The following is a 27329-nucleotide window of genomic DNA, read 5'->3' as shown; positions in this document are numbered from 1 at the left end:
TGACCTTCCAGCTCCTTCAATTAGGTGAGCAATGCATGCTTGCATCAACCACATCTCTCTAGGCGCACGTGAGTGGTGTGGGTAAAAATTAAATTGTTTGAACCTTAATGGTTTTAATACCTGGCAGCTGACCTTGCAAGTTTGCTTATTAGTCTAATGATGCGAGTGATTTTGCACTTTCATTTAAAAGGGAGTCCGTGGGCTGACTGAAAGAACTGGAAAAGTTTGTGAGGCCGGAGAGAGAGAAGGTTCAGCGCGTCTCCATGTAAAGTTGACAAGTCCGGACAAAGAAAAAGAGGAAAAAGGAGAATGTCTATAACAGAGCTCTTGTCGGTCGCCATTCTCCTGAGCCTTTTGATGCTCTACCTCCTGAGGCAATTCTGGTTTCGCAGTCATTATCCTTCGGGATGGCTTCCATTGCCTGCCACCGGAAGCTTATGGCAAGCTGGCGTCAGGCTTTATCAAGAGACGCTGTCTAAGGTAACCCATCTGAATTCATTGCTAAATTAAATCTGTTGCGTTCGCTGAGGATTTGGGGGCGAGAACCGTGAATCGTTTTCCATCGAAAGGTAATGTTGGTTAAAGTGATCTGGGTCATCCTCGGGCATCTTGATGTAAACCCCGGGAAGGAATTCCATAAAGACGTCTTGAAGCTCAATCTTCAGAGAAGGAAGAGAGACGGACAGAGATGCCATCAAACCTGATCTCAGAATTGTTCTTTCAGTTGTACTGGAAAAGCCAGATGTAGACGTAGGTGTCTATTTCATTGAGGGCCGCATCAGGGTTGTGTCTGACCTCGGGGGGGGGGGAGTGGGTGTGGCCACGGTGGGCGTGGCCAGCTGAACGTCACTCGTGTCGAGGGCACCTGTGGTGGCCAGAGCAAAAATGGCCTCCCAAGTTCCATTTTTGCTTGAAGAGGCACTGTGGGCCTCTGCTGTTTCCAGGGCAGCCCTGCAGGCCAGATCTAAGGACCCCACAGCCCGGATCCAGCTCCCAGGCCTTGAGTTTGACACCCCTGGCTTAGAACCTCTTAGAAGAATGTCTCAAAATTCAGATCCCCCTATTTCTTACAGGTTTATTCTAATTTCATATACGGAAATCTTCAGAAATGAAGGCCTCCTGTATCAAATCGTTTGACCCTCCTTAATTACAATATCCATTTACACCTCCTGTTTAAGAAGGGGTTTTCTCCATCCAGTCACAGAGTTCTTAGGCCTTTTGATGGCCTTCTTGTCAAGATCCGTTCTCACCCAGGTTTATTCTCTGTTAGCATCTGGCAAAAAAAAAAGAGAGAAAAAGCCTCTACAGCTTCTTAGAGCTTAGAAACTCACCATGTCTAAATTTGGCATTGTCAATGGGAATCTTTGAGCAGATATTTTCTGATCCTGCTTCTCTACTGTTAAGGAGCAGAGGTGGGTTTCAGCAGGTTCTGACCAGTTCGGAGAAATACCACCTCTGACTGGCCTTGCCCTCATCTATTCTCTGCCTCCTGAGTCCCAGCTGATTGGGAGGAAATGGGGATTTTGCAGTAACTTTCCCCTGGATTGGGGAGGGAATGGGAGATTTTACAGTATCCTTCCCCTGCCATGCCCACCAAGCCATACCCACAGAACCGGTAGTAAATTTTTTTGAAATCCGCCATTGTTAAGGAGGCAGGGAGAATGGTGCTGGGGCAGGGATAACGAGGAGAAGATATGGATCTGACATACAGTACATTAACTTCTTCCTACTGAGAATTTCCACCCCTAAACGATGGAGTTGGAAAGCTTGATGCCATTTGGCCGCATTGCTTAGTGACAACAATCCTGACAGTCCCCATTGCTATTGTTAAGCAAAGATCATTGGGTCGTTAAGTGAGGACCTCACATTGCTTTTGTTAAGCCAAGATTATGGCTCATTAAGTGAGGATGTCACATGACCGTAATTTATGACTTCCTGACAGCTTCCCACAAGCAAAGTCAATGAGGAAGCCAGCAGGAAGTTGTAAGTCCTAGGTCCATGATGGCGAACCTATGGCACGCGTGCCACAGGTGGCACGTGGAGCCATATTAGTGGTCACACCAGCTCAGCTCTGGGGCGCATGTGCGCACCGGCCAGCTGATTTTTGGGCCTTCTGGGCCCACCAAAAGTAGGGAAACAGGCTGTTTCCTGCCTCTGGAGGGCCTGGGGGCGGGGTGGGGAGACTCCTAGAGAGGCTCCTAGAGACTCCTAGAGAGGCTCCTAGAGACTCCTAGAGAAGTTCTGGAGGCTGGGGACAGCAAAAAATGTCACTTCCTGTCCCACCGAGAGTTGGGAAATGGGCTCTTTCAGTCTCCGTAGGGCCTCCAAGGGAGTGGGAAAGGCTGTTTTCACTCTTCCCAGATACACAGAGAGGATCTGGAACCAGGTAAGAAAGAAAAACAGGCCTACCAGGCCATCATGTGCCAGGAGTGGGGGGGAGGGGGAGGGGGTTGCGCACGCATGCGCGTGGGCACATGCGCGTGTGACCCTCCCCCCCTCTCCTGGCACGCGATGGCAAAAAAGTTAGCTATCACTGTCCTAGGTGATTCCCAAGCAGGCCAAGAGGATGCACGAGTGCTATGGAGTAAGAATGGAGGAGGAGGAGATACTGCAGCAAATGCACCTGGGCAGGGGAAGAGGTGATAATGTAAGGTATAATTATCTTTACAGGAAGTTCCCTGGGAACACATACTCCATAGCAAGGCTCCTCAGGAGAAAAACTGGTGGGAGCGACGGGAAAATCAGGAGATTCAGGCAGCTCAAATGTGTATAAAGATGGATTGCAAGCTTAAGCTCTCTACAAGAATCTGACCAACTGGCCATTAAGGGAAATGAGTGGGAGATAATAGCAATAGCAATATCACTTAGACTTATATACCACTTCACAGTGCTTTACAGCCCTCTCTAAGTAGTTTACAGAGTCAGCCTCTTGCACCCAGCAATCTGGGTCTTCATTTTACCAACCTCAGAAGGATTGGAAGGCTGAGTCAACCTCGAGCCTGGTGAGATTCAAACTGCCAAATTGCTGGCAGTCGGCAATCAGCAGAAGTTGCCAAATCCAAGTTGCAAAAACAAGGACAACATGTATTGCACATTTATAATTACATTTACGCAGCCATTACGTTTTTAATTGCTATTGTTATCTTGGACAAACACAGCCTTATTTTCACACCGACGTTGTAACAGAGGCTTAGTTGCAAAAGATGGGCACAGCCAGGGTTAGCCTTTGAGTTTCAAGGAAGAACCGAAATTTGAGTCTCCTCCGCTCCTAATCTAGTCTGAGATTCTAGTGCTAGCTCATTTCCAGGTGGGATACTCCAGATTCCCACTAGATGGCAGCCAAGAGATACATAAAACTCTTTTGGTCCTCCAGATGTTTGTGGCTCAGATGTTATTAGGTGTTAAACGAAAACATTTTATGTCATCTGGGATAGAGAAGGTTTTTTGATTGCAAGACATTTGGAACTGGATAGAGTCTGGGAAGGAGACGACTTTGGGACAAATATTTTATCAGGTATACTTCAAGTAGGGTCCAACTCAATTATTTCTTCATAGAACATAAATTCGGGAACAATCATGGCTTATATTCTACTATCTGAAGAGACTGTAGACCCATGATGGCGAATTTATGGCACGCATGCCACAGGTGGCATGTGCAGCCATATCTCTGGGCACGTGAGCATTGCCCTAGCTCAGCTCCAGTGCACATATGCACCTGACCAGCTGATTTTTGGGCCTTCCGGGCCCACCGGACATTGGGAAAGAAGCCATTTCTGGCCTCCAGAGGGCCTCCAGGGGGGGAAGGCTGTTTTCACTCTCCCCAGGCTCCTAGAAAGCCTCTGGAGCCTGAGGAGGGTGAAAAACGGGCCTACTGGGCCCACCGGTAATGTTTTTGCCATCCCGTGCCAAAAGTGGGGGGAGCACAGGGGGGGTGCATGCGTGTGTGTGCATACGTGTGGGGGTATTGAAGTATGCATGTGACCCCCATGCTCCCCTGGCTTTTGGCACGTGACGGCAAAAAGGTTAGCCATCACTGCTGTAGACTAACACATAACAAGAGGTGGTATTCAGCCGGTTCGGATCGGTTCACCCAAACCAGTAGCGGAAATTGCAGGTGGGCCCATCCTGGCTCTACGCCATTTTATTTAGGCACGTTTTTCTGGCTGGGTGCATGCGTGAAAGGCGCGCATGCCAGCAAAGTGCATGCACGGAAGGCCGGGCGCATGTGTGGCGGGGCGCGTGCACTCACATTTGCAAACCAATAGGGAAAGTAAGTGAATACCACTCTTGCACATAACTGACCAGGTAAAAGAGAAAACATACTCAGCCTAAAACAATTTGAAATCAGTGGTGGGTTGCCCCCAGTTCAAACCGGTTTGCAAGAGCTGGTACTAAAACCGGTGGGAGGCTCCACCCACCGCCCAGATGTCGTCATCAGTGATCTGTGTATGCGATCCCGTTACGAACCGGTAGTAAAGATAAGTAGAACCCACCCCTGTTTGAAATGTATTCTAAAAAGGAAGGTGCTGAGCTGTGAACCATCAAGAGTCAATTAAAATTTCTGAATAAATAAATACATTTTTTAAATTTGATTTATATACCGCCCTTCTCCGGAGACTCAGGGAGGCTTACAATGCGTTAAGCAATAGCCTTCATCCTTTTGTATATTTATACAAAGTCAGCTTATTGCCCCCACAAACTGGGTTCTCATTTTACCTACCTTAGAAAGGATGGAAGGCTGAGTCAACCTTGAGCCTGGTGAGATTTGAACTTGCCTGATCATCAGAGGCTTTTAAAAGATTATTTTTTACAACCTCTTTGGCCGAAGAGGTTGTTGAAAAAATGTTTTTAAAAGAAAAAACAGCCTCTACTGATCAGGCAACTCAGCTGGGATCATCAGAGGCTTTTAAAAGAAAAAAGAAATCCTCTGCCGATCAGGCAATTCAGCTGGGATCGTCAGAGGCTTTTAAAAGCATTTTTTAAAACAGCCTCTTTGGCCGAAGAGGTTGTAGAAAAAATGGTTTTAAAAGTAAATAAATAAATAAATTTAGCCACGCCCACCAAGTCACATTAACTCCCCCCCACCAAGCCACGCCCACAGAACCGGTAGTAACAAATTTTAGATTTCACCACTGTCCCAAAGATGCTTTTTTTCAAGAGGCAACGGGACTGTCTAGTTTTTCTTTGAAGACGTTTCACTGCGCATCCAAGAAGCTTTTTGTCATATAGCTTAAGATAAGAGCCCAGAAGCTGTTGCATCACAAGACAACTTACTGGTTGTCATTTCAGGGAACTGATTTCACATTCTTAGCCCACCCCCCTAAAAAGGTTTTCAACATCTCGTTGTGCAATATGCCTTAGAGAATAACGATGCATCATAATATTAAATCTGTCCATGTCTTCCCCAAGGTGAAGCAACTTGACTTTTTTTTGGTTTTTCTTTGAAGATGTTTTGCTTCTCATTCAAGAAGCTTCTTCAGCTTCTTCAGTGCTAAGATTGATGGTGTTACCTAATTTTGGTAATGAAAGATCTGCAAACAAACAAACAAACAAAACAAAACAAAAAAACAAACAAACAAAAAAAAAAACCAACCAAGCTCAGAGAGCACCAAGGACTCCTCATTTCAACTCTGAGCTACAAATATTCTCCTTTGCTGGTATTGGGAATACTTTAATTTGATTCCTTCCAAAGTCAGGGGATGCTAAATCATACTGTTGGCTAAATGTTACGCTGCTGTGAATAGGAACTCAAGACCGAGCTGAGTTGAGTTGTTCCAAGCATGAAGTTTGTCAAGTGGAGAAATAAAAGCAGCTTGTTGAAAGGTAGTGTGGGAAGAAATATCCATCGGGTTCAGTTCCAAGCCGAGAGAAAGGCACTGGAGAGAAAATGGAGGCTGGAGGCTGATTGGAAAGAAGGTCCATTTATTGATGAACAGAACCATATGTTTGTGGTTCTGGTGCAGATGAGAAAATGGGATTGAGAGTGGTGTGGTATTTATTCCTTCTCTCGGCCTTTGCACTTGAGCTTCCTGTTCCTGTGCAAGAACATGTATTCTATTGGCTCTTGTCAAACTCCCATGGGGCCATGTAGGGGTATGTAGGGGTCATAGCTGGCTCTATAGGCAAAGTACAAAATCCTAGGTATTTGTCTGCACTAAGTTTGGTTGAAGTTTCTCAGGGTGATGGGCAATTCCTATTGTGGCTTAATGGCTTTTTCCTGTGTTGGACCTTGAGTGAGAGCTAATCCTATCACTCTGCTTTTGTTCAGACTTTGCTGCAGGGAGTTTCAAAATATCCTGTCTTGAATGGATTTCTGCCTACAGTATTTGCTTCGCCTCTGAATAGAGCTATCTAGTTTTCAATAAGCTGTTTATCCCTTAAGTGCTGACATCTGCTGTGGACTATTAAGGAAAGTGGAGGTTGCTTTCTGCCTCCAAGAGCACGTTTCTCCATTTCTCCTTTAGGGAAATATAATATTCTGCCTTTTTAAATATTCCTCAAAAGATTTCATTCTTTTAGGAGGGGGTGGTGTGGCTTCCCATATAGGAAAACAATGCCATATTTTGCTATGGGACTCAAGCCAATCAATGCTTCTCTTGCACTAGATGATAGCTTTCTATGATCAATACTGTTGGGCCTATTTAGCTTAAACAAGGGAATATTAAAAGGAGATTGGAGTGCAATTTTTACATACTCGAAGGGCCATCATAGGGTTGAAGGTGTGGATTTATAACCCATAGCTCCTAGGGTTGGAGAAGAGGAAGCCACATGACTCTTTCATGTTCCAGCTTGGTCCTTCTTCTCTTCACCATCTGAAAGTTACATAAACCTGAATGTTGGAACTGGAGATGTTCTGTTTGTGCACCTGAGCATTTGTGAGAGTCGTCCGAGCAACAATCGATGAACTTGTCACAGTCACTCATGCCCTAGTCCCTTCCCGTCTTGAATATTGCAACACGCTCTACATGGGGCTGCCCTTGAAGAACATCTGGAAGCTCCAGTGGGTGCAAAATGCAGCAGCCCGCATGGATTTGTGCAGACTTCGGGGTGCACATGTACTACCTCTCCTGCAGGAGCTTCATTGGCTGCCAATTTGCTTCTGGGTGCAATTCAAGGTGCTGGTTGTCACCCTTAAAGCCCTTCATGGCTTGGGATTAGGTTATCTGAGGTACCGTCTCTTGCCGGTCACATCTACCCGACCCATGAGAGCGGGGAGGCAGGGAATGCTGCGGGCCCCATCCCTGAGGGAGATACAGCTGGTGGGACCCAGAAGAAGGGCCTTCTCCATGGTGGCTCCCTCTCTCTGGAACATCATTCCCCCAGGGATTAGAACGGCCCCCACTCTAATTCTCTTCCGGAAGGCGCTGAAGACCTGGTTCTGCCAGTGGGCCTGGGGAATCCAGACCGCAATGGAGCCCATTAAATGGCTCGTGTGATCTGCTGTTGCCGAGGCGGGGGGGTGGAGGGGTGGGGGGTGTGAGGGGTGATTTTTATTATATTATACTATATTAATTTATTTTATTCTTTTTATTAGTTTTATTGTTTTAAATGTGGTTTTATATTCTGTAAGCCACCTTGAGTTGCCACGGGCAAATAGGCGGCAATATAAATTCAATAAATAAATAAACAAACAAACTTCTGAAGGTTTATGCAGATCTGTGGACTTCAACTCCCTGAATTCCCTAGCCAACGATGGCTGGCTGAAGAATTCTGGGAGTTGAAGCCCACACATCTTAAATCTGCTGAGGTTGTGAAATACTGGTATAGAGATAGGCACCTAGCTACCCACATCTTCCCTGCAGCAGAGTGAAAGTGTGGATGGATTCCAGGGATGAAAGGCGTAAAATTAATGTTGTTTATCTCTTTGTCTAAGAGAGAATGCAAAATAAAACCTTTCATGTGATCTACAATTCTGTTGCCTCCTTGTGAGTAATAGGTCATAAGATGCCTTTGAGTTTGCACTCCTATTAGTGAAACAGGGGTAAGAACAAAATATTCGGTAGGAGAAGGAAGATTAATCATGTGTGTTCTTGAAACTGCCTTCAAGAACCTGTCGCAGCAATTAAAATATTTGGTGCTCATATGATATCTATCGGTAGGTTGAAAAAGAGTCAACTAAGTAAATTAACTTGCTGAATTTGCTATATGGAAGGAACATGGGAAAACCTTTCTTGCCTTTTTGACATTCTGGAAAGAGTGCAGAGAAGAGCAACAAAGATGATTAGGGGACTGAAGGCTAAAACATATGAAGAACAGTTGCAAGAATTGGGTATGTCTAGTTTAATGAAAAGAAGGACTAGTGGTGACATGATAGCAGTCTTCCAATATCTAAGGAGTCAATGTTGTATATGCAAGTAGGAGCGAGTCTTACATCAGCCTTCATTCATTGGTTCATTTTCCCGCCGGTGGGAAAATGAAAAAGCATCAGTGGCTGACAGGCTGGACAGCTCCCGGTAAAAGGAGCTGCAGCCTTGGGCAGTTCAGTTCGTAGTTAGTTTGTTATTGTTCCCTGTTGCCTGCAATAAATGGTTGTTTTACATCACTATGATTGTCCTGCCTCTCTTTACGTGTCCGGACTTAACAGTCAACCTCTTCTCCAAACTCCTGAAGGCAGGACAAGAAGCAATGGATGGAAACTAATCAAAGAGAGAAGCAACCTTGAACTAAGGAGAAATTTTCTGACAGTTAGAAAAATTAATCAGTGGAATGACTTCCTTGAGAAGTTGTGGGTGCTCTAACACTGCAGGATTTTAAAGAAGAGACTGGACAGCTATCTGTCTGAAATGGCACAAGGTTTCCTGCTTGAGCCGGGGGCTGGACTAGAAGATCTCCAAGGTCCCTTCCAACTCTGTTATTCTGTTATATCCTGCAATCGTGTTTATTTGTTTTCTAAAAGTAAAACTAGGAAAGAATATTCTCATTCCTTTATAACTTTTTTTTTTTTGCCATGGACATAGAGGTAGGGGTAAGCAGGACTGAATGTTTCCCAGCAGGAGAAGCTGAAAATTCAATTTTTACTTGGAAAATCCCCCCCCCACACCCAAGAATAAAACTTTCTTTTTATCTTGATCCAAACAGCAGTTGAAAGAACAAAATGGCACCTCTAACACCTCCATGACTCCTTACGGTAGCATATTCAATGACAATGGTAAGTGTTTATAAAATATAGAAGTATTTATGCTGGACTTCTCTTTGGAAACTTTAGATCACTGTTTCCCAACCTTGGCATCTGGATGTGAGGACTTCAACTCCCAGAATTCCACAGCCAGTATTTTTATTTATTTATTTTATTAAAATTTATATGCCGCCCTTCTCCCGAAGGACTCGGGGCGGCTCACAACAGTAAAATCACAATAAAACAGCAATAATAAATAAGACTAAAAGATTCAATTAAAATCCCACAATTAATTAAAACTCCCAAAACAGAATCAGACAATTTGCTTAAAAAGCCATGTCTTCAGGTCTTTGCAGAAGGAACGGAGATCAGGGGCCATCCGGAGCCCGGTGGGTAACTCCTTCCAGAGGATCGGTGCAGCCACAGAGAACATCCTCATCCTGGGCGCCGTCAGCTGACATTGTCTGGCCTACGGCACCCGGAGGAGGGCAGTATGATGCTGCCTCGGACATTCTAGGAGTTGAAGTCCACCCATCTCTGAGTGGCCAAGGCTGAGAAACGCTGCTGGTTGGGGAATTCTGGGAGTTGAAGTCTACCCATCTGCAAGTTACCATGGTTGAGAAATGCTGCTGGTTGAGGAATTCTGGGAGTTGAAGTCTACCCATCTGCAAGTTACCATGGTTGAGAAATGCTGCTGGTTGAGGAATTCTGGGAGTTGAAGTCCACCCATCTCGTAGTGGCCAAGGCTGAGAAATGTTGCTGGTTGAGGAATTCTGGGAGTTGAAGTCTACCAGTGGTGGGTTGCTACCGGTTCACCCCGGATCGGGAGAACCGATGGTGGTGGTGAGAGGCTCCGCCCACCCACCCGGATGTCTCTGAGCATGAAACCCACTACTGAAGTCCACCCATCTTCAAGTTGCTAAGGCTAAGAAATACACTGAACTAGAGCCAACAGAATGAGCTAACTGAATATAGGATTCACTTCTATGGGATACAAATAAACCTATGAATTAGACCTCCCCACAGACATCAGTTCTTTCTATTTGTAACATTCAGGTGCTTCAAATCAATAAGGAAAAGGGAGACATATTGGACGTAATTTGTGTGTTGTCAGCCAGTCTGTACTAGGGATTCTACCACTGAATCTTATTTTTCAGACACTCTATATTTCCATCTCTTTTCCTTGGAGTACTGACTGGTCTGAACAGCTCCACTGCATACTGGAGATGGGTCTCACACTGCTAATTTCTTTTGCTAATGCAAAACACAAAGAAAAAAAAATGAATTTAAGATGGAACATTTGTGAGAAAATTTAATTTCCACACTATTTTGTCCTGGATATGAACTACCTTTTGTTGACAAAATATATTGCATTATTTTATTGATCAATTGATTTTCGCTATCAGTCATGTCTCTTTTCTTTTACCCCCCACTCCCCTTTCTCCTTATACCCATCATCTGGGTATCTATTTTTCTAATTGTTTTCTCCCATCTGTTTTCTATCTATTTTATCTCTATACCCTTATTCATATTTCCTTTCTAACCAATCATAAAATTTATCCCATATCTTGAAATACATCGACTCCTCTTTATCTCTTATTCTCAATGTTAATCTATTCATTTCTACACATTCTAAAATTTTCTTTATAATTTCTCCTTCCAACGGGATTTTATCTGCTTTCCAATTTTGTGCAAATACAATTCTAGCCATAGTTATTATATGAATAATCAAATATGTATCTTATTTACTGTAATTCTCTGGTAAAATTCCCAGTAAGAATATCTCTGACTTTAATTCTATATGTTGTTGCAACGTTCCCTCTAACCATGTTTGCATTTTCACCCAATAATGTTTTGCTTCTTTACACAACCACCACATATGATAGTATGATCCCGACAACTGGTGACATTTCCAACACTTAGCTGATTTATCTTTAAACATCTTAGCTAATCTTTCTGGTGGCATATGCCATCTATAAAACATCTTATACAAATTTTCTTTATAAGCTATCAGTCATGTCTTTATTTCTTTCAATCTGGTATTTTTAGGTGGAGAACTATTGAAGCAGCAAAAAGAAATTGGGCAGCTTATTTTGTCAAAGCACGAGAGAGAAAAGAAAGGAGTGGAGAGCCTGGTGGAACAGGAGGCCCCTCGGCTGGTGGAGACTTTCGCGCGTGTAAATGGTAGGCATCAGTAGGAGATTACATTGGCTCTTACATTTGCTCTACTCAAGTGTTCATGGATTCTCTGCATGCTTTGAAATACAATTTGGCACTTTTCAGTTATATTCTAATATCTATCTATCTATACCTCTACCTCTACCTCTACCTCTACCTCTACCTCTACCTCTACCTCTACCTCTACCTCTATCTCCCTCTCTCCCCCTCCCCCTCTATTTCTATTTCTATCTGTGTGTGTGTCTCTCTCTCTATCATATCTATACCTACCTACTTACCTACCCCTATCTATTTCTATCTATCTATCTATCTATCTATCTATCTATCTATCTATCTATCTATCTATCTTCTATCTATCTATCTATCTATCTATCTATCTATCTATCTATCTATCCCATCATAAATTCCAAACAGATACAAGTAGTCCTCAACCTAAGACCACAATCAAGCCCCAAATTTCCATTGCTAAACAAGACAGTTGTTAAGTGAGTTTTGTCCCATTTGATGACCTTTCTTGCCACAGTTGTTAAGTGAGTCATTAGAGTTGTTAAGTTACTAATATGGTGGTTAAGTAAATCTGGTTTCCCCATTGACTTTGCTTATCAGGAGATCACAAAAGGTGATCACACGACCTCAGGACATTGCGACTGTCATAAATATGAATCAGTTGCAAAGCGTCCCAGTTTTGATCAACTTTCCATGGGGATGCTGCAACGGTCTTAAGTGGGAAAAACAGTCAGAAATAACTTTTTTCAGTGCTGTTGTAACTTTGAATGGTCACCAAACAAATAGCTGTAATTTAAGGACTACCTATACATGTAGTCCTCGATTTACAACAGTTCACTTAGTGACCATTTGAAGTTACAACTGTACTGAAAAGGGTGACATGACTATTTTTCACAGTTATGACCTTTCTAGCATCCCCATGATCACATGATCAAAATTCGGATGCTTGGTAACTGGTTGTTATGGCCCGTCAGCAACCTGTGCAGGTAGTAGCTGATTCTGACAGCAAGGAGGCTGGTGTGGTGCTGCGCCAGCAGCCTGTGCAGCTGGCACTAAAGTCAGGCAATGAGGAGGCTGGAGAAGATGTGGTGCCAGAGGCGGGGATTTAGCCAGGGCCTTCAGAACCTCCAGAAGCTCCCTTAAGTGAAGAGGACAAAGAGGAGGAGCCTCTTCTCTATGCACAAGCGCGCAGAGCTGCCAAAAGGCAGGAGTGGCTCCTCAGGAGGAGGTCTCCTCGAGAGTAAGGCTTGGGGCTAATTGGCCACCCCCTTAGCCCATTTAAGGAGGAATGCCGACTGAAGCAATTTGCAGGGAACAACTTCGTTCACATACCTTCATGTCTTGTCTTGCTTATCTTATCAGCTTCCTGCAAATTGCTTCTGGGCATTCTGCCAACCACAGTAAGCTTTCAGTTATTATTCTTTGAATTCTTGGTGGCTGTTAATGCAATTAATTAACAGCCGTTGTTGTAAAAATTTGGTTTATTTAGTAAACTAAGGTTTGAACGGACTTTGTGTGTGCTGCGTTCTTTGGGGTCCGTAGCTGGGGCAGAACACTGGTCCATAATTATGACCATTGCTGTGTCCCGGGGTCATGTGATCCCCTTTTGCAACCTTCTGACAAGCAGAATCAACGGGGAAGCCAGATTCACTTCACTATCGGGTTACTAACTTATCAAATGCAATGATTCACTTAACAACAGAGGCAAGAAAGGTCGTAAAATGGGGCAAAACTCCCTTCACGGATGTCTCAGTTAACAACAGAAACTTTGGGCTCAATTGCGGTCGTAACTGGCGTACTACCTGTATTAAGAAGAAAGTGGAAAATATTTATCAATCGTTTCATTTGCAGGGCAGCCATTTGACCCTTTGAATGCCATCATTGCTTCCCTTTCCAAAATGGTCTGGACTGTGAGCTTTGGCGACCGCTCCCCTCTTGAAGACAAGGACAGCCAACAATTGACGGACGCCATTGAATCTTCCGTAAAATCTGGAGGGAGCTTTGTTTACGCTGTAAGCTATTCTTTACTTTATTACTATAACAGACATTTCTCCCCAAAGCTTTCGGAGAGCCATCACAATGATCTTAGGTGAACGTGAAAAGAATTGTGATCCCAAATAGAGTTTGTGATTGGAGTGGATCGATCACATGACCACAGGACACTGCAACCGTCAAATATATGAGTTGTAAGAATAGAATAGAATAGAATAGATACAGTAGAGTAGAGTAGAGTAAAGTAGAGTAGAATAGAACAGAATAGAATAGAATAGAGACAGTAGAGTAGAGTGGAATAGAATAGAATAGAATAGAATAGAGACAGTAGAGTAGAGTAGAATAGAATAGATACAGTAGAGTAGAGTAGAGTAGAGTAGAATAGAATAGAATAGAATAGAATAGAATAGAATAGAATAGAATAGAATAGAGACAGTAGAGTAGAGTGGAGTGGAATAGAATAGAATAGAATAGAATAGAGACAGTAGAGTAGAATAGAATAGAATAGAATAGAATAGAATAGAATAGAATAGAATAGATAGAGTAGAGTAGAGTAGAATAGAATAGATACAGTAGAGTAGAGTAGAGTAGAGTAGAGTAGAATAGAATAGAATAGAATAGAATAGAATAGAGACAGTAGAGTAGAGTAGAGTAGAGTAGAGTGGAATAGAATAGAATAGAATAGAATAGAATAGAATAGAATAGAATAGAATAGAATAGAATAGAATTTTTTATTGGCCAAGTGTGATTGGACACACAAGGAATTTGTCTTTGGTGCATATGCTCTCAGTGTACATAAAAGAAAAGATACATTCATCAAGAATCATAAGGTACAACACTTAATGATAGCCATAGGGTACAAATAAGCAATCAAATCATACTAGGAAACAATAAATATAAATCGTAAGGATACAAGCAACAAAGTTACAGTCATGCAGTCATACGTGGGAGGAGATGGGTGATAGGAATGATGAGAAGAGTAATAGTAGTGCGGACTTAGTAAATAGTTTGACAGTGTTGAGGGAATTATTTGTTTAGCAGAGTGATGGCGTTCGGGAAAAAACTGTTCTTGTGTCTAGTTGTTCTGGTGTGCAGTGCCCTATAGCATTGTTTTGAGATTAAGAGTTGAAACAGTTTATGTCCAGGATGCGAGGGGTCTGTAAATATTTTCACAGCCCTCTTTTTGACTCGTGCAGTATACAGGTCCTCCATGGAAGGCAAATTGGTAGCCATTGTTTTTTCTGCAGTTCTAATTATCTTCTGAAGTCTGTGTCTTGCAGAACCAAACCAGACAGTTATAGAAGTGCAGATGACAGACTCAATAGTTCCTTTAATTAAATAATTATTAAATAATTCCAATAATTGACTCAATAAGTCAAGGACTACCTGTATGGTAGGCAGATAAAAGACATGGAGTGACCAAGCTCAGTCTAGACATGGGTCCAGATGTAAGGGTAAATTTAGATCAATGGATAGAAATGTGTATAAGAGAGAATAAAAGGGAGAAAAAGAGAGAAGGAGGAAGTAAGACAGGAGAAGGACAGAGAGGAAGAGAAAAGGAGTTTTCCCAGTTCATGATTATCATTGGTCTCCTTCATTTAATCTTCATCAAAGAATCCCAAAGGTGCTTTTTCAAAAGACAACTGGACTTCCTTTGTTTTTGCTTGAAGATGTTTCACTTCTCATCCAAGAAGCTTCTTCAGTTCAGAACTGGAGAAGCTTCTTAGATGACAAGCAAAATAATCTTCAAGCAAAACCAAGAAAATCCTTTTGCCTTTTGAAAAAGCACCTTTGGGATTCTTTGATGAAGATTAAATGAAGGAGACCAACGATAAGTTGCCTTTTGAAAAAGTATCTTTGGGACAACCATGACCTGGATCAGGGGGTCTCCAACTTTGGCAACTTTACGACTTGTTGTAAAGTCGGCTGAGGAATTCTGGGAGTTGAAGTCCACAAGTTGTAAAGTTGCCAAGGTTGGAGACCCCTGACCTGGATGACTGAGAATCTCCATGGACATTCCCCAGAGCAGTGGTCACCAACCGGTAGTCCATGGACCACTGGTGGTCCATGAGAAAATTTTGGTGGTCCGCAGAAAAATTATTTGTATTTTTTATATTGCATTAAGTCAGGGGTCCTCAAACTATGGGCCAGATACATGCAATGAATATTTGTGTTGCTGCAGAGAGTCTCCCCCTTTGGAGTCTTTTTGTGCAGGTCGGAGGAGGGCAGAAATTCTGACTTGGGTTCTGCTTCAGCCTCCTGGTGCAGGGCTTTGGGTGAAGGCTGGAAGGAAGTGCCACTGGTGGTGGAGAGCCAGAGGGCCTGGTTCCAGTGGGATGGCATCATGGCCTGGAACTGACTGACCATCTCAGCCTGCTGAGCCTGGTCACTCCTGAAGGTCTTCCCTCCACTTGGAAAACCTAGGCTCATAGTCCTCAGTGAGGTGCTTCTGGTGAGGTCAGATCCAATTTGAACTGAGCCAACTGTTTTGCCAACTCTTTTTCATGGTGGCTACTTAGCTCCAACAACTGCTTCTTGTTGGGGCCCTAAGGAGCCTGGGCTGGCAGGCAAGCAGTGGCTGATAGGGAGGGGTGAGTAGAGACCGTTGAGACCCCCCTCAATGTGAGTGACATTGAGTTGACCATGCCCACCCAGTCCCATGCCCACCTAGCGACGCCCACCCAGTCGGTCATTAGGCAGATCATATTAGGACCTGGTTATTTACAGGACCGCCTGCTACCACCAATAGCCTCCCACCGTCCAGTACGCTCCTCCGGGTGCCGTCGGCCAAACAATGTCGACTGGCAGCCCCCAGGGGGAGAGCCTTCTCTGTGGGGGCACCTACTATCTGGAACGAGCTCCCCCCGGAGATACGGAGGATCCCGGATCTGCGTACCTTCCGTCGCGCGCTCAAGACTTTCCTATTTCATCAAGCCAGCCTGACCTAAGTCTTTCCCCTTTTTAAATGGAAATTTTAAATTTGGTTTTAAATTATTGGGGTTTTAAATTTGTTCAGCCAAATTATTTAATTCGTTTTAGTCTATTTTAAATTTTGTATTTATATGTTTTATTCTATGGCTGTTCGCCGCCCTGAGTCCTTCGGGAGTAGGGCGGTATACAAATTCAATAAAATAAATAAATAATAAATAAATAAATATTAGTGGTCCACAGGATTTAAAATTATGAATTCAGTGGTCTCTGAGGTCCGAAAGGTTGGTGACCCCTGCCCCAGAGAATGCACCTGCAACTTCAGGAAATAAAGCTGCTCTTATTAAGAAATTCATGGCCTAGGGTGGGTTGGTCTCAGGCATGGGACTCTTGATAGTGACATTACATTGGTTATGTTTTTTCTGTAGTTACATAAACAGTTCTCATGGCTCATGAAATATTTCCCAGGGCCACAGAAAAATGCCCTGTCTAGCAAGGAGCTGGTGCTTTCCTTTACAAAGAAGGCGATGCAGAAACATAAAGAAGCAAAGCCGGTGAAGGAGCCACAAGATTTCATTGATTTCTACTTGTCACATATGGAGAAAGTAAGTACCAGTTACTTATATATGACATGATGGCAGTGTTCCAGTATCTGAGGGGTTGCCACAAAGAAGAGGGGGTCAACCTATTTTCTGTTGTGACCTAGGCCCAGGTAGTTATTACCAGACACAATCAGTCCTAAACAAACATATTTTCTTAGCTGAGAATTACTTCATTCTCAGCTTAGTACAAATTAAGTCCAAAACAAATCCTTTATAAACAGTCCTTCGGCCTTTGTCTTCTTTGGCACCCTGCCAAAGCCTTTTCTTGGCAAAACCCCACGAAGCTCAGAAGCAAGAGATGCCAACAAGAAACAAATGTAGCAACGTTGCTTTCCTACAAAGATCCCAAGAGCCATTGTTGCTCTTTTAAGCCTTTTGGGAGGGGCCAATCATCTCCTGGCCTTACTCCCGAGTCGTCCTTTTTGCTTTAGCTGCTCTTGCCTTCTGGCAACTCTTCACATGCATGTACTAGGAACAGTTCCTCCTGTTCCTCTGCCTCTCTGCTATCTGCCTCTGGAGGCTCCAGAGTCTGTGCATCGCTCCCAGATGGCCCTGGCCCCATCTCTGCCTCCAATGCAGAGCCCCCGTCCAGGCCTTCCCCTAACTCTAGGACTGGCCCATTGTCCTCCCCAGCCTACTCACTGTCCGACTCTGCTACCAGCTCCACAGGCTGCTGGCGGACCACAACATTTTCCAAAGTCCGAGAAAGCAATACAAGAAGCAATGGATGGAAACTAATCAAGGAGAAAAACAACCTAGAACTAAGGAGAAATTTCCTGACGGTGAGAACAATTAGTCAGTGGAATGGCTTGCCTTCAGAAGTTGCGGGTTCTCCATCATTGGAGGCCTTTAAATAGAGATTGGACAGCTGTTTGTCTGAAATGGTATAGGGTTTCCTGCTTGAGCAGGGGATTGGATTAGAAGACTCCAAGGTCCCTTAGGACGAGGATGAAATGATAGTGGTTCCAATCTCTAAGGTGTTGCCAAAAAGAAGAGAGTGTCAAGCTATTCTCCAAAGCACCAGAAGGCAGGACAAGCATTTCTTCTCTGGGCTCAGCTGCCTCTTATCTGATTGTTCCCTGATTGTGACTCTTTCCCCTGTCTCCTAAGGCAGGGGTGAAATTCAGCCGGTTCTATCCTGCTCTGGCGAACCGGTAGTAGCGGCTGTGGGAGGCTCTGCTCTCCTGCGCAGAGATCATGATGTTGCTTTTTTGCGATGATTTTTAAGCCTCTGTGCATGTGCAGAAGGCTTTGTGCATGTGCGATGCGGATGCATGCGAGTGAAGCGAGCGTACACATGGCGCCCGCACATTTGTGAACTGGTAGGAAAGGTAAGTGAATTTCACCCCTGTCCCAAGGTCATTCTCACATATCATTGCAGTGCTCTCTGTCAAATTCAGGGGAGCTGTAATCATAGGATATCTAGATTATAGGTGCTTCATCCAAAGTTTCTGCCACTAATTGGCTCCTGGGCTATGTCGTAACTATGACACGATAGATAAGGATTTAATGTTACAGCCCAGGATCCATTTTGTAAGATATGAAGAAGCACTTGGAGGAGGAGAAGAAAGCTGGTCAACAGAAAAAGGAAGAATGGAAGAATCTGGATATAATGCTCCTGTCCTCCTCTATGAAATAACCTAGGAACTGAGGGGTCCCTAGCCAAAGATAGTTAAATCACATTGGGCAAGTATGAATAACTACATCCACACTGCCCTGATGTCAGCGTTGCAACGCTGGCATAGAGAGAGCAGAGGAGAGCGAAAGATAAACTCTGAAACTTTTGCCTGCAAAATCCCTTTGAAGCTTGATTGTCGTGGAAATCAGGGGAGGGGGCACATTCCTGAGAAATGACAAGGAAAAGAAGTCTGAAGAATGACTTGGAAGACAGCCAATGAGAAGCAGAGAGTTGGGGATCGGAAAGGGAGGGATTGGGAGGCAAAAGGTCAGTCTTGTCCGCACGGAGTCATGATCCGGTGGCTGAGCTCAATTAAAGAAAGATTTCCTTAAAGATTGGCAGTTTGGAAATTCATTTAATTTTGAGATAGCACCGCAGTCTGACACCTAGATTTGAAAAGAAGAGAGTCAAGAAAAAACTGTTAATCAACAAACGACAAGAACCATGCTCTTCTATCAGACCAGTTAACCCTTAGGCAGGCTGACACATCTGATCTGAGATCTGAGAAATATTTTTCTAAACTCATAAAATGTTTGCAAAGATCATAGTTCCAACAGAAGAGCAAATCTCTATAGCTCAGGGTTGAACAACTTAGATGAGGGAATAGAAGGGGAACTTACAAATTTTCAGATGATACTAAGCTGGCAGGAATAGCCAACACCCTAGATCTGTGATGGCGAACCTATGGCACGCATGCCACAGGTGGCACGCGGAGCCATATTAGTGGGCACGCCAGCTCAGCTCTGGGGTGCATGAGCGTGCTGGCCAGCTGATTTTCGGGCCTTCTGGGCCCACCAGAAGTAGGGAAACAGGCTGTTTCCTGCCTCTGGAGGGCCTGGGGGCGGGGTGGGGAAGGCCCGTTTTTCTTTCTTACCTGGCTCCAGATCCTCTCTGTGTATTTGGGAAGGGCGAAAACAGCCTTTCCCACTCCCTTGGAGGCCCTACGGAGGCTGAAAGGGCCCATTTCCCGACTCCCGGTGGGACAGGAGGTGATGTTTTTTCCTGTCCCCAGCCTCCAGAGACTCCTAGAGAGACTCCTAGAGACTCCTAGAGAGGTTCTGGAGGCTGGGGACAGCAAAAAATGTCACTTCCTTCAGACTCCTAGAGAGGCTCCTAGAGACTCCTAGAGAGGTTCTGGAGGCTGGGGACAGCAAAAAATGTCACTTCCTGTCCCACCGGGAGTCGGGAAATGGGCCCTTTCAGCCTCCGTAGGGCCTCCAAGGGAGTGGGAAAGGCTGTTTTTGCCCTTCCCAGATACACAGAGAGGATCTGGAACCAGGTAAGAAAGAAAAACGGGCCTACCAGGCCATCATATGCCAGGAGCGGGGGGGGGGGAGGCGGGAGGGAGTTGCGCACGCATGCACGTGGGCACATGACCGCGCGACCCTTCCCCCCCTTTCCTGGCATGCGATGGCAAAAAGGTTAGCCATCACTGCCCTAGATGACAGGCTCAAGATCCAGATGGATCTTGACAGACTTGAATACTGGGACCTATTTAACAAAATGAAATTCAATGTAGAGAAAAGTAAAGTCTTACACTTAGGCAACAAAAATCAAAAGTACACATATAGACTGGGTGAAACCAGGCTTAATAGCAATAACTGTGAGAGGGATCGTGGAGTCTTAGTGGACAACCAGTTAGATATGAGCCAGCAGTGGGCAGCGGCAGTCAAAAAAGCCAACACAATCTTAAATTGCATTAACAGAGGGATACAACCAAGATCAAGTGGGGTACTAATACCACTTTATAAAGCCTTAGTAAGACCACACATAGAATACTGCATCCAGTTTTGGTCACCACACTATAAAAAAAATGTTGAAACTCTAGAAAAACTGCAGAGAAGAGCAACCAGGATGATTAGGGGACTGGAGATTAAAACATATGAAGAACGGTTGCAGGAACTGGGCATGGCTAGTCTAGTGAAGAGAAGGACCAGGGGAGACATGATAGCAGTCTTCCAATATTTGAGGTGCTGCTACAGAGAGGATGGGGTCAAGCTATTTTCCAAGGCACCTGAAGGCCAGACAAGGAGTAATGGATGAAAACTGACCAAGGAGAGATTCAATCAAGCAATAAAGAGAAATTTTGTGACTGTGAGAACAATCAACCAATGGAACAGAAGTTGCCTTCGGAAGTTATGGGAGCTTCATTACTCAAGGCTTTCAAGAACAGATTGGACTGCCATCTGTCAGAAATGGTGTAGGATCTCCTGCTTGGGTCGGGAGTTGTACTAGATGACCTACAAGGTCCCTTCCAACTCTGTTAATTTGTAATCTGAATTGTGGAATCCTTGGCGATGATCTGTCCCCGTACCCACACACACACACACACAGCCAGTCGAGGGTTAAGGAAACACTTTGGAACGCACCCAGTTCTTATCTCCCACTTGGCAGCGATAGACACACCGTCTGCCAAGTGACTTTATTTTCAAAGTAAACCAGAAAGACAAAATACTCAAGAGTCCAAATGTCCGACACTTTAAATCTTTCTCTCAGCAGCTCCGGACGAGGCTTTAGTGACTATCCAAGGTTTGCTTTGTTCGTCACAAGGATCCTTTGACCACTACCCTCTATTATATAGTCTCTGGGGTGTGGTCCAGTAACTCAGTTCTAATCCCTAGCACGCCTCCTAAACTGCTGCAAACGTTTATCACGCCTTCGGAGGCGTGCGTCCAGGAATGATGTTTCCTCATCACTCTGATTTGAATCAGCTGTCTCTTCTCCCTCGGCCGGCACTTGAGACAATGCCAGAGGGGAGGGGCCTGGAGAGGGAGGCCTGGCTGACTCCTCTTCCTCATGCTCGGAGCTTTCTTCCTCCGATGGGACAGGCTCAGAGGGCGGGGCCACAACAGGTGCTCTTTGAGTTTGGTTATTGGCTTGCTGATGTTTTATGACGTTACCTAGTTGGGTAACTAGGTTACCCAACTAGGTAACTTTTAAATGACATTTTCTTTTCTTTTGCCCCAAACAGAATAAAGGTGGCCAGAATTCTACCTACAATGAAGAGAACCTGGCTGAATGTATTTTCAACTTCCTTCTCTCGGCTGCAGAATCAACTGCAATCACTCTCCAGTGGGCACTGCTGCTGATGGCGTCTCATCCAGATGTTCAAGGTGAGAAAGGGGTAGGCCACAGGAAGAAGATTGTTACTGATCCCAGGTAGATCAGAGGGGAGGGATTTCATTTTAACACAGCACCAGTGGTGAAATGTAAAATTTGTTACTACCGGTTCTGTGGGTGTGGTGGTGGGGTAATATGACTGAGTGGGCGTGGCCAACTTTTTCTTTTTTTTAACTTTTAAAACCATTTTTTTCTACAACCTCTTCGGCTGAAGTGGTTGTAAAAAAAATGCTTTGAAAAGCCTCTGACGATCCCAGCTGAGTTGCCTGATCGGCAGAGGCTTTCTTTCTTTTTTTTAAAAAGCCTCTGAGACTTGCCTGATCGGCAGAGGCTTTTTCTCCTTTTAAAAACATTTTTTCTATAACCTCTTCGGCTGAAGAGGTTGTAGAAAAAATGCTTTTAAAAGCCTCTGATGACCCCAGCTGAGCCGCGCGATCATCAGAGGCTTTTTTTTTTATTTTTAAAAGCATTTTTTCGGCCAAAGAGGTTGTAGAAAAAATGCTTTTAAAAATATATTAAAAAAGCCTCTGATGATTGCGCGGCTCAGCTGGGCAATGGTGGTGGTGGGGCAGGCATTTTTGCTACCGGTTCTCTGAACCACCCGCCTCCATCGCTACTGGATCAGGTGATCTGGTCCGAACCGGGAGCATTTCACCCCTGCACAGCACCCAATGCTGACGAAATCTCTCCCTCTTAAAAAGAAAATAATAATGAAAGAAGGAAACCATTGTTTTAAATAGTGCTTGAGCTGGGCTTGGCAGCTTAAAACTTCTCAGGAAGTTGAGAAGTTGAGAAGTGAGTGAAAATTTATAATTTGCTCCCAGCAGCATTCTTGGAGGGAGGAGTGGCATTTGATGAGAACATAATTGCTCTGGTACAGTGGTGAAATCCATTTTTTTTTTACTACCGGTTGTCAGGTTTCAGTGTCGTCTCAAAATAAATTGCATTTCCAAACAAATAGTCTTTGATGAAATCTTTCATTTATTAAGCACGACAATCTGTCCCCAATTATATCGTAGCCAACACTGACTTCCTGACCCCAAACATTCCCTTTCCGTTCCCCAAATCTCTGCGTCTCATTGGCCATCTTCCAAATCACTCTCCCCATATCTACTACTTCAGTTCCCAGGAATGTCCCTCCTCCCATCTCATCTCCTAGGGGATATTATCTTCAGGGAAAATAAGTAGGTGAAAAGTCAAGCGTCCTCTTGCCAGCTGCCCCCCTCTTCTCCTCCTTATGTCAGCACTGGAACGAATGTAGTTTGGAGTGCTGACACCGGTTCTGTGGGCGTGGCTTGGCTTGGTGGGCATGGCAGGGGAAGGATACTGCAAAATCTCTATTCCCACCCCACTCCAGGGGAAGGTTACTGCAAAATCCACATTTCCTTCCCACTCCTCGAGGAAAGATATTGCAAAATCTCCATTCCCACCCCACTTTGGGGCCAGCCAGAGGTGGTATTTGCCAGTTCTCCAAACTGCTCAAAATTTCTGCTACTGGTTCTCCAGAACCTGTCAGAACCTGCTGGATTTCACCCCTGCTCTGGTAGCTTCTGAAGAGTCGTTCCTGGAACGATTTTACAAAATAAACCTGAGTAAAATGAGTATTAGGCATAGACAAGCTGCAACTTGGAGGAATTATTTAGCTTTTTTTTTTTTTGTCACCTTCACTGACATTGCTCTGTGAGGTTTTTTGTCATGTTCACTGACGTTGTTCTGTGAGGTTCTTTCAGTCCAACCTTCACAGGGTTGTTGTTATGGGGAGAAGCATGCCTTACTTTGCAAATGTGACATAAGAACAAGCATTTCTCCAAGTGAAAAGTTCTCCTCCCTTTCATTTTTTTCAGATAAAGTCCATAAGGAGATAGAAAAGGTTTTGGGTTCTTCAAATGCTGTTGGCCATCAAGATTGGAAGAAACTACCTTATACCAGTGCTGTGATTCACGAGATCCAGCGAACCAAACATGCATTCTTATTCAGAATCATCAAACAATGTGCAAAGGATGTGAATATCTTTGGTTTTCTTGCTCCCAAGGTATAGAAGAATGGTGATATATCAACGAGTGAATGAATGACTGAATAGATGAATGAATACATGGGTCCTATATATTCTGCCGGTGACTCTGTAGTGGTCCCTGCCCTGTGAAACATTCCTTCCCCAAGATCCAGTAGGCCCCTATCCTTCTAGCCTTCCTGAAGGCCTTAAAAAGTTGGCTGTTTCTACAATCATTGAGGTAGGGCAAGCAAAAATGAACGTCGAAGGATGGAGGAGTGTTTGCCTTTGGGATGTTGGAAGTTTTTGTTGTAATTTTATGGGTTTTGATCTTAATTTGCAAGATTATGGCATGTAAAATGGGTGACAATCAAGGTATTTTAAGTAAATAACTATTCATAGCTGCTATTGCATCAGTAATGAGATTCATGTCAAGAAGAAACAGCGATACTTTTCAAAGCTTTCTAAAATAGTTCACGAACAGCTGCTGATTTCTTCTTTTCATAGAATCCTAGAGTTGTAAAGTACCATAGGTTAACTACAGACATCTAATCGAAGCCCTTCTCAGTGCAACATTCATAGAAGCATCTCAGATAGATGATCCTCAAACTTCGTTTGAAGACTTCCAGTGAAGCTATACTGAAATTTCCATGTAGCTTCTTTTTTTTCTTTTCAACAGTGGCTACCTATAGCTTGTGGGTTTCGTGAGGATTAAAAACAAAACAAAACAGGAAGAGTATATCATTACTTTATACTGTGTTTCCCCGAAAATAAGACATCCCCTGATAATAAGCTGAATCGGGCTTTTGAGCGCATGCGCTAAAACAAGCCCCCCCTGAAAATAAACCCTCCCTAAAATTATTTAAATGCATGTGCAGCCAGTCCCCACCATTCTCTCTGGTTAGGGTTAGGGAGACAGAGCTGGAAATCAGGTAAGATGGCAAGAGGAGTCCCGTTTTGCTCCACGTGCCCCAAAATAATAAGACCTCCCCAAAAATAAGGCCAAGTATTAGAGTTAGGGTTAGGGTTAGATTCAAAAAAATATAAGAGAAACACGGTACATGATTCTAGCCCTGATGATCTTACCTAGTTAGGGTAATGAGACGTCTGCAAGAAAACAAGCAAACTCAGAGAGCATCAAAAACCCCCTACATCAGTGTTTCTCAATCTTGGAAGCTTGAAGATGGGTGGACTTCAATTCCCAGAATCCCCCAGCCAGCAGCACTGGCTGGGGGATTCTGGGAGTTGAAGTCCACCCATCTTCAAGCTACCAAGGTTGAGAAACACTGTCCTACATTATACAGTACATGTTCAGAATGAGTTTTTGCTAGCTCTGTTTTATAAGAGACACCACATATTGATCTAAATCCAGATGTGCTGCAGAAATACACTATGATTAGTTTCAAATTGATGAAGTTTGCACACATTGTGTGAAAAGTGCTCAAAAACTGGTCCTGGTGAGGCAGTAATTTGAAACGGGATAATTTGGATGCTTTGAGTCAACTTTTTTTTAAAATTACTTCCAGGGAACTTTCATTAACCCGGATCTGAATTCAGTATTACTTGATCCCAAACTATGGGAGACACCTGAAAAATTCAACCCAAGTCATTTTTTGGACAAGGATGGAGAATTTGTTGCCAAAAAAGAATTTCAACTCCTTGCTGGTGGTAAATATAAAAGTGATTTATTGTCATATAGACAATGTGATTTTTATTTTAAACTAGCTGATAACCCGGCGTTGCCCAGGAATTTATTTATCCCAATCCTGTATTAGGATTTTTCCCCTTACCAGAGGGAGCCCCCTTGTGGGGTACTGTGAAACTGTTACCATGGCAACCCCACTGTGCTGCACAGTAGAAGCCATTTTAAGGCAGTAAGTAGAAGTCATTTTAAAGCACAACAGGCTGTATCTTAACAGAACACCCCCCCCCCAAGGATGTTAGGGGTATCTTAACCCCACAGTATTTCTTTCCAGAGAGTAAGTCATCTGTATACCAAGTTTGGTTGAAATTGCTCAAGGCATTCCAGAGTTATGCTTTATACATTATACATTATACAATAGATCAATTCAAGAATAAACTTAAGCATGTTGAGAGAATGAAAATGGTCTTCATATACTAAGAACAAATGACTTATGACATGTCACAGCCAGTTCCTGGAGCAATGCCAGATGATACGATAAAAGATTCTCAATATTATCATGAATTGTTGTTTCATGATTATTTTGTAATTATTCTTCCCATTTCCTCCACAGAGTCAGAAGGGTCTTTAGAGGATAAATTAGCAAGAGTGGAGTCCTTTACCTTCTTTATAAATCTGCTCAAGACATTCGTCTTCAAGTTACCAGAAGGAGAGAACAAAACCAGCGAACAACCTAGAATTGGGTTGACAACGTGTCCTCATTCTTATAAAATCTGTGCTGTTCCTCACCACAAGAAATCCTAAATTCTAATTATCAATAGCACACTTCGATTTTACAATAGCATTTTTCCCACTGTGAGGTTCAATCTCAACTTGCTCAATTCAATCTTGAGTAGAAATTCACATAACGAGTTGCCTCTTTGACGGATTGGATTGCTGAGTCTGTGATGATTGCCTGACACATTCTTCCTTGTTTGACATTACTAGATTAATGTACAATATTTGGTTCTTTGCAGTGCATAGCACTTTTGGATTACTGTATTTTTTGGAGTATAAGATGAACCGGAGTATAAGACGCACCTACCTTTTTTGGTGAGGAAAAGAAGAAAAAAAAATCTCCCTCTGCCTCTGAGCAATTTTGCCTCATTGCAACAAACAGCAAACAGCCTGCTTTAGTTTCAGTTTCGTTTTCAGCATAGCTTGATTAGCACAAGGGAAAAAAAATCTGCTCCAGCAATTTACCTCTTTGCAGCAAGCAGCAGAGCCCTGCGCAAAACAGCTGAGAGCAAATCAGCTGAGAGTCGGAAGGCCGATCCAATCAACTTGTGCTAATTAGGCTGTGCTGAAGCTGAAAGGAGCTGTTTTTTCTTGCTGTTTGCTTGCAAGGAGGTAACTGCTGCGAGGCAGAGGCCAAAGGGTGGGGGCCAGTGGGTGGGCGGGGATACATTCGGTGTATAAGACGCACCTAAATTTTCACCCCCTTTTAGGGGGGAAAAAGGTGCGTCTTATTCTCTGAAAAATATGGTATGTGCCATGAAGTCATTTTTAACTCGAGTGACCATCATAAATATAGATTTTCTCCATGATAATGTATCCCTAGTCTGTTCTTTCAGGTATCCATTGGTGCACTCATTGTATTGTAATACATAACAATAAATTCTCTTTGTGTCTTTGAAAAAAATCTTGAGGGTGTTTATTAAATAAAGTAGCATTCAAGATATGTTACGTTCTCTTTTACGAGTTGATTAGTAGATCACATTAAGCGTTACATGTTAAGAGCAATCTATTATTCAGAAAATGTCTATGCCACGCACACCAGAGGTAGTATTAAGCAGGTTCTGACCAGTTCTAGAGAACCGGTAGCGGAAATTTTGAGTAGTTCGGAGAACTGGTAAATACCACCTCTGATTGGCCTCACCCCAATCTATTCTCTGCCTCCCGAGTCCCAGCTGATCGGGAGGAAATGGGGATTTTGCAGTAACCTTCCCCTGGAGTGGGGAGGGAATAGAGATTTTACAGTATCCTTTCCCTGGAATGGGGTGGGAATGGAGATTTTACAGTAATCCCACCATTGATGC

At 43.7% G+C, this 27329-nt stretch overlaps 1 protein-coding gene across 1 annotated transcript; it reads left to right on the top strand.

Moving 5' to 3' along the window:
* The first annotated feature begins 126 nt into the window (after nt 1-126).
* On the top strand, nt 127-26971 carry LOC117679759 (cytochrome P450 2J2-like). Its single transcript, XM_034441963.3, has 9 exons — nt 127-480; nt 9079-9148; nt 11165-11299; nt 13151-13311; nt 16648-16824; nt 21471-21612; nt 23464-23651; nt 25136-25277; nt 25865-26971. Exons 1-9 carry the CDS (start codon nt 310-312, stop codon nt 26053-26055), a joined length of 1377 nt encoding a protein of 458 aa, XP_034297854.2. The 5' UTR covers nt 127-309; the 3' UTR covers nt 26056-26971.
* The last annotated feature ends 358 nt before the right edge of the window (nt 26972-27329 follow it).

The sequence above is a fragment of the Pantherophis guttatus genome, chromosome 6 (genome assembly GCF_059756535.1).
Source record: "Pantherophis guttatus breed Tessera chromosome 6, ASM5975653v1, whole genome shotgun sequence".
Lineage (NCBI taxonomy): Eukaryota > Metazoa > Chordata > Lepidosauria > Squamata > Colubridae > Pantherophis > Pantherophis guttatus.
This window is presented reverse-complemented; position numbering and strand designations above follow the sequence as displayed.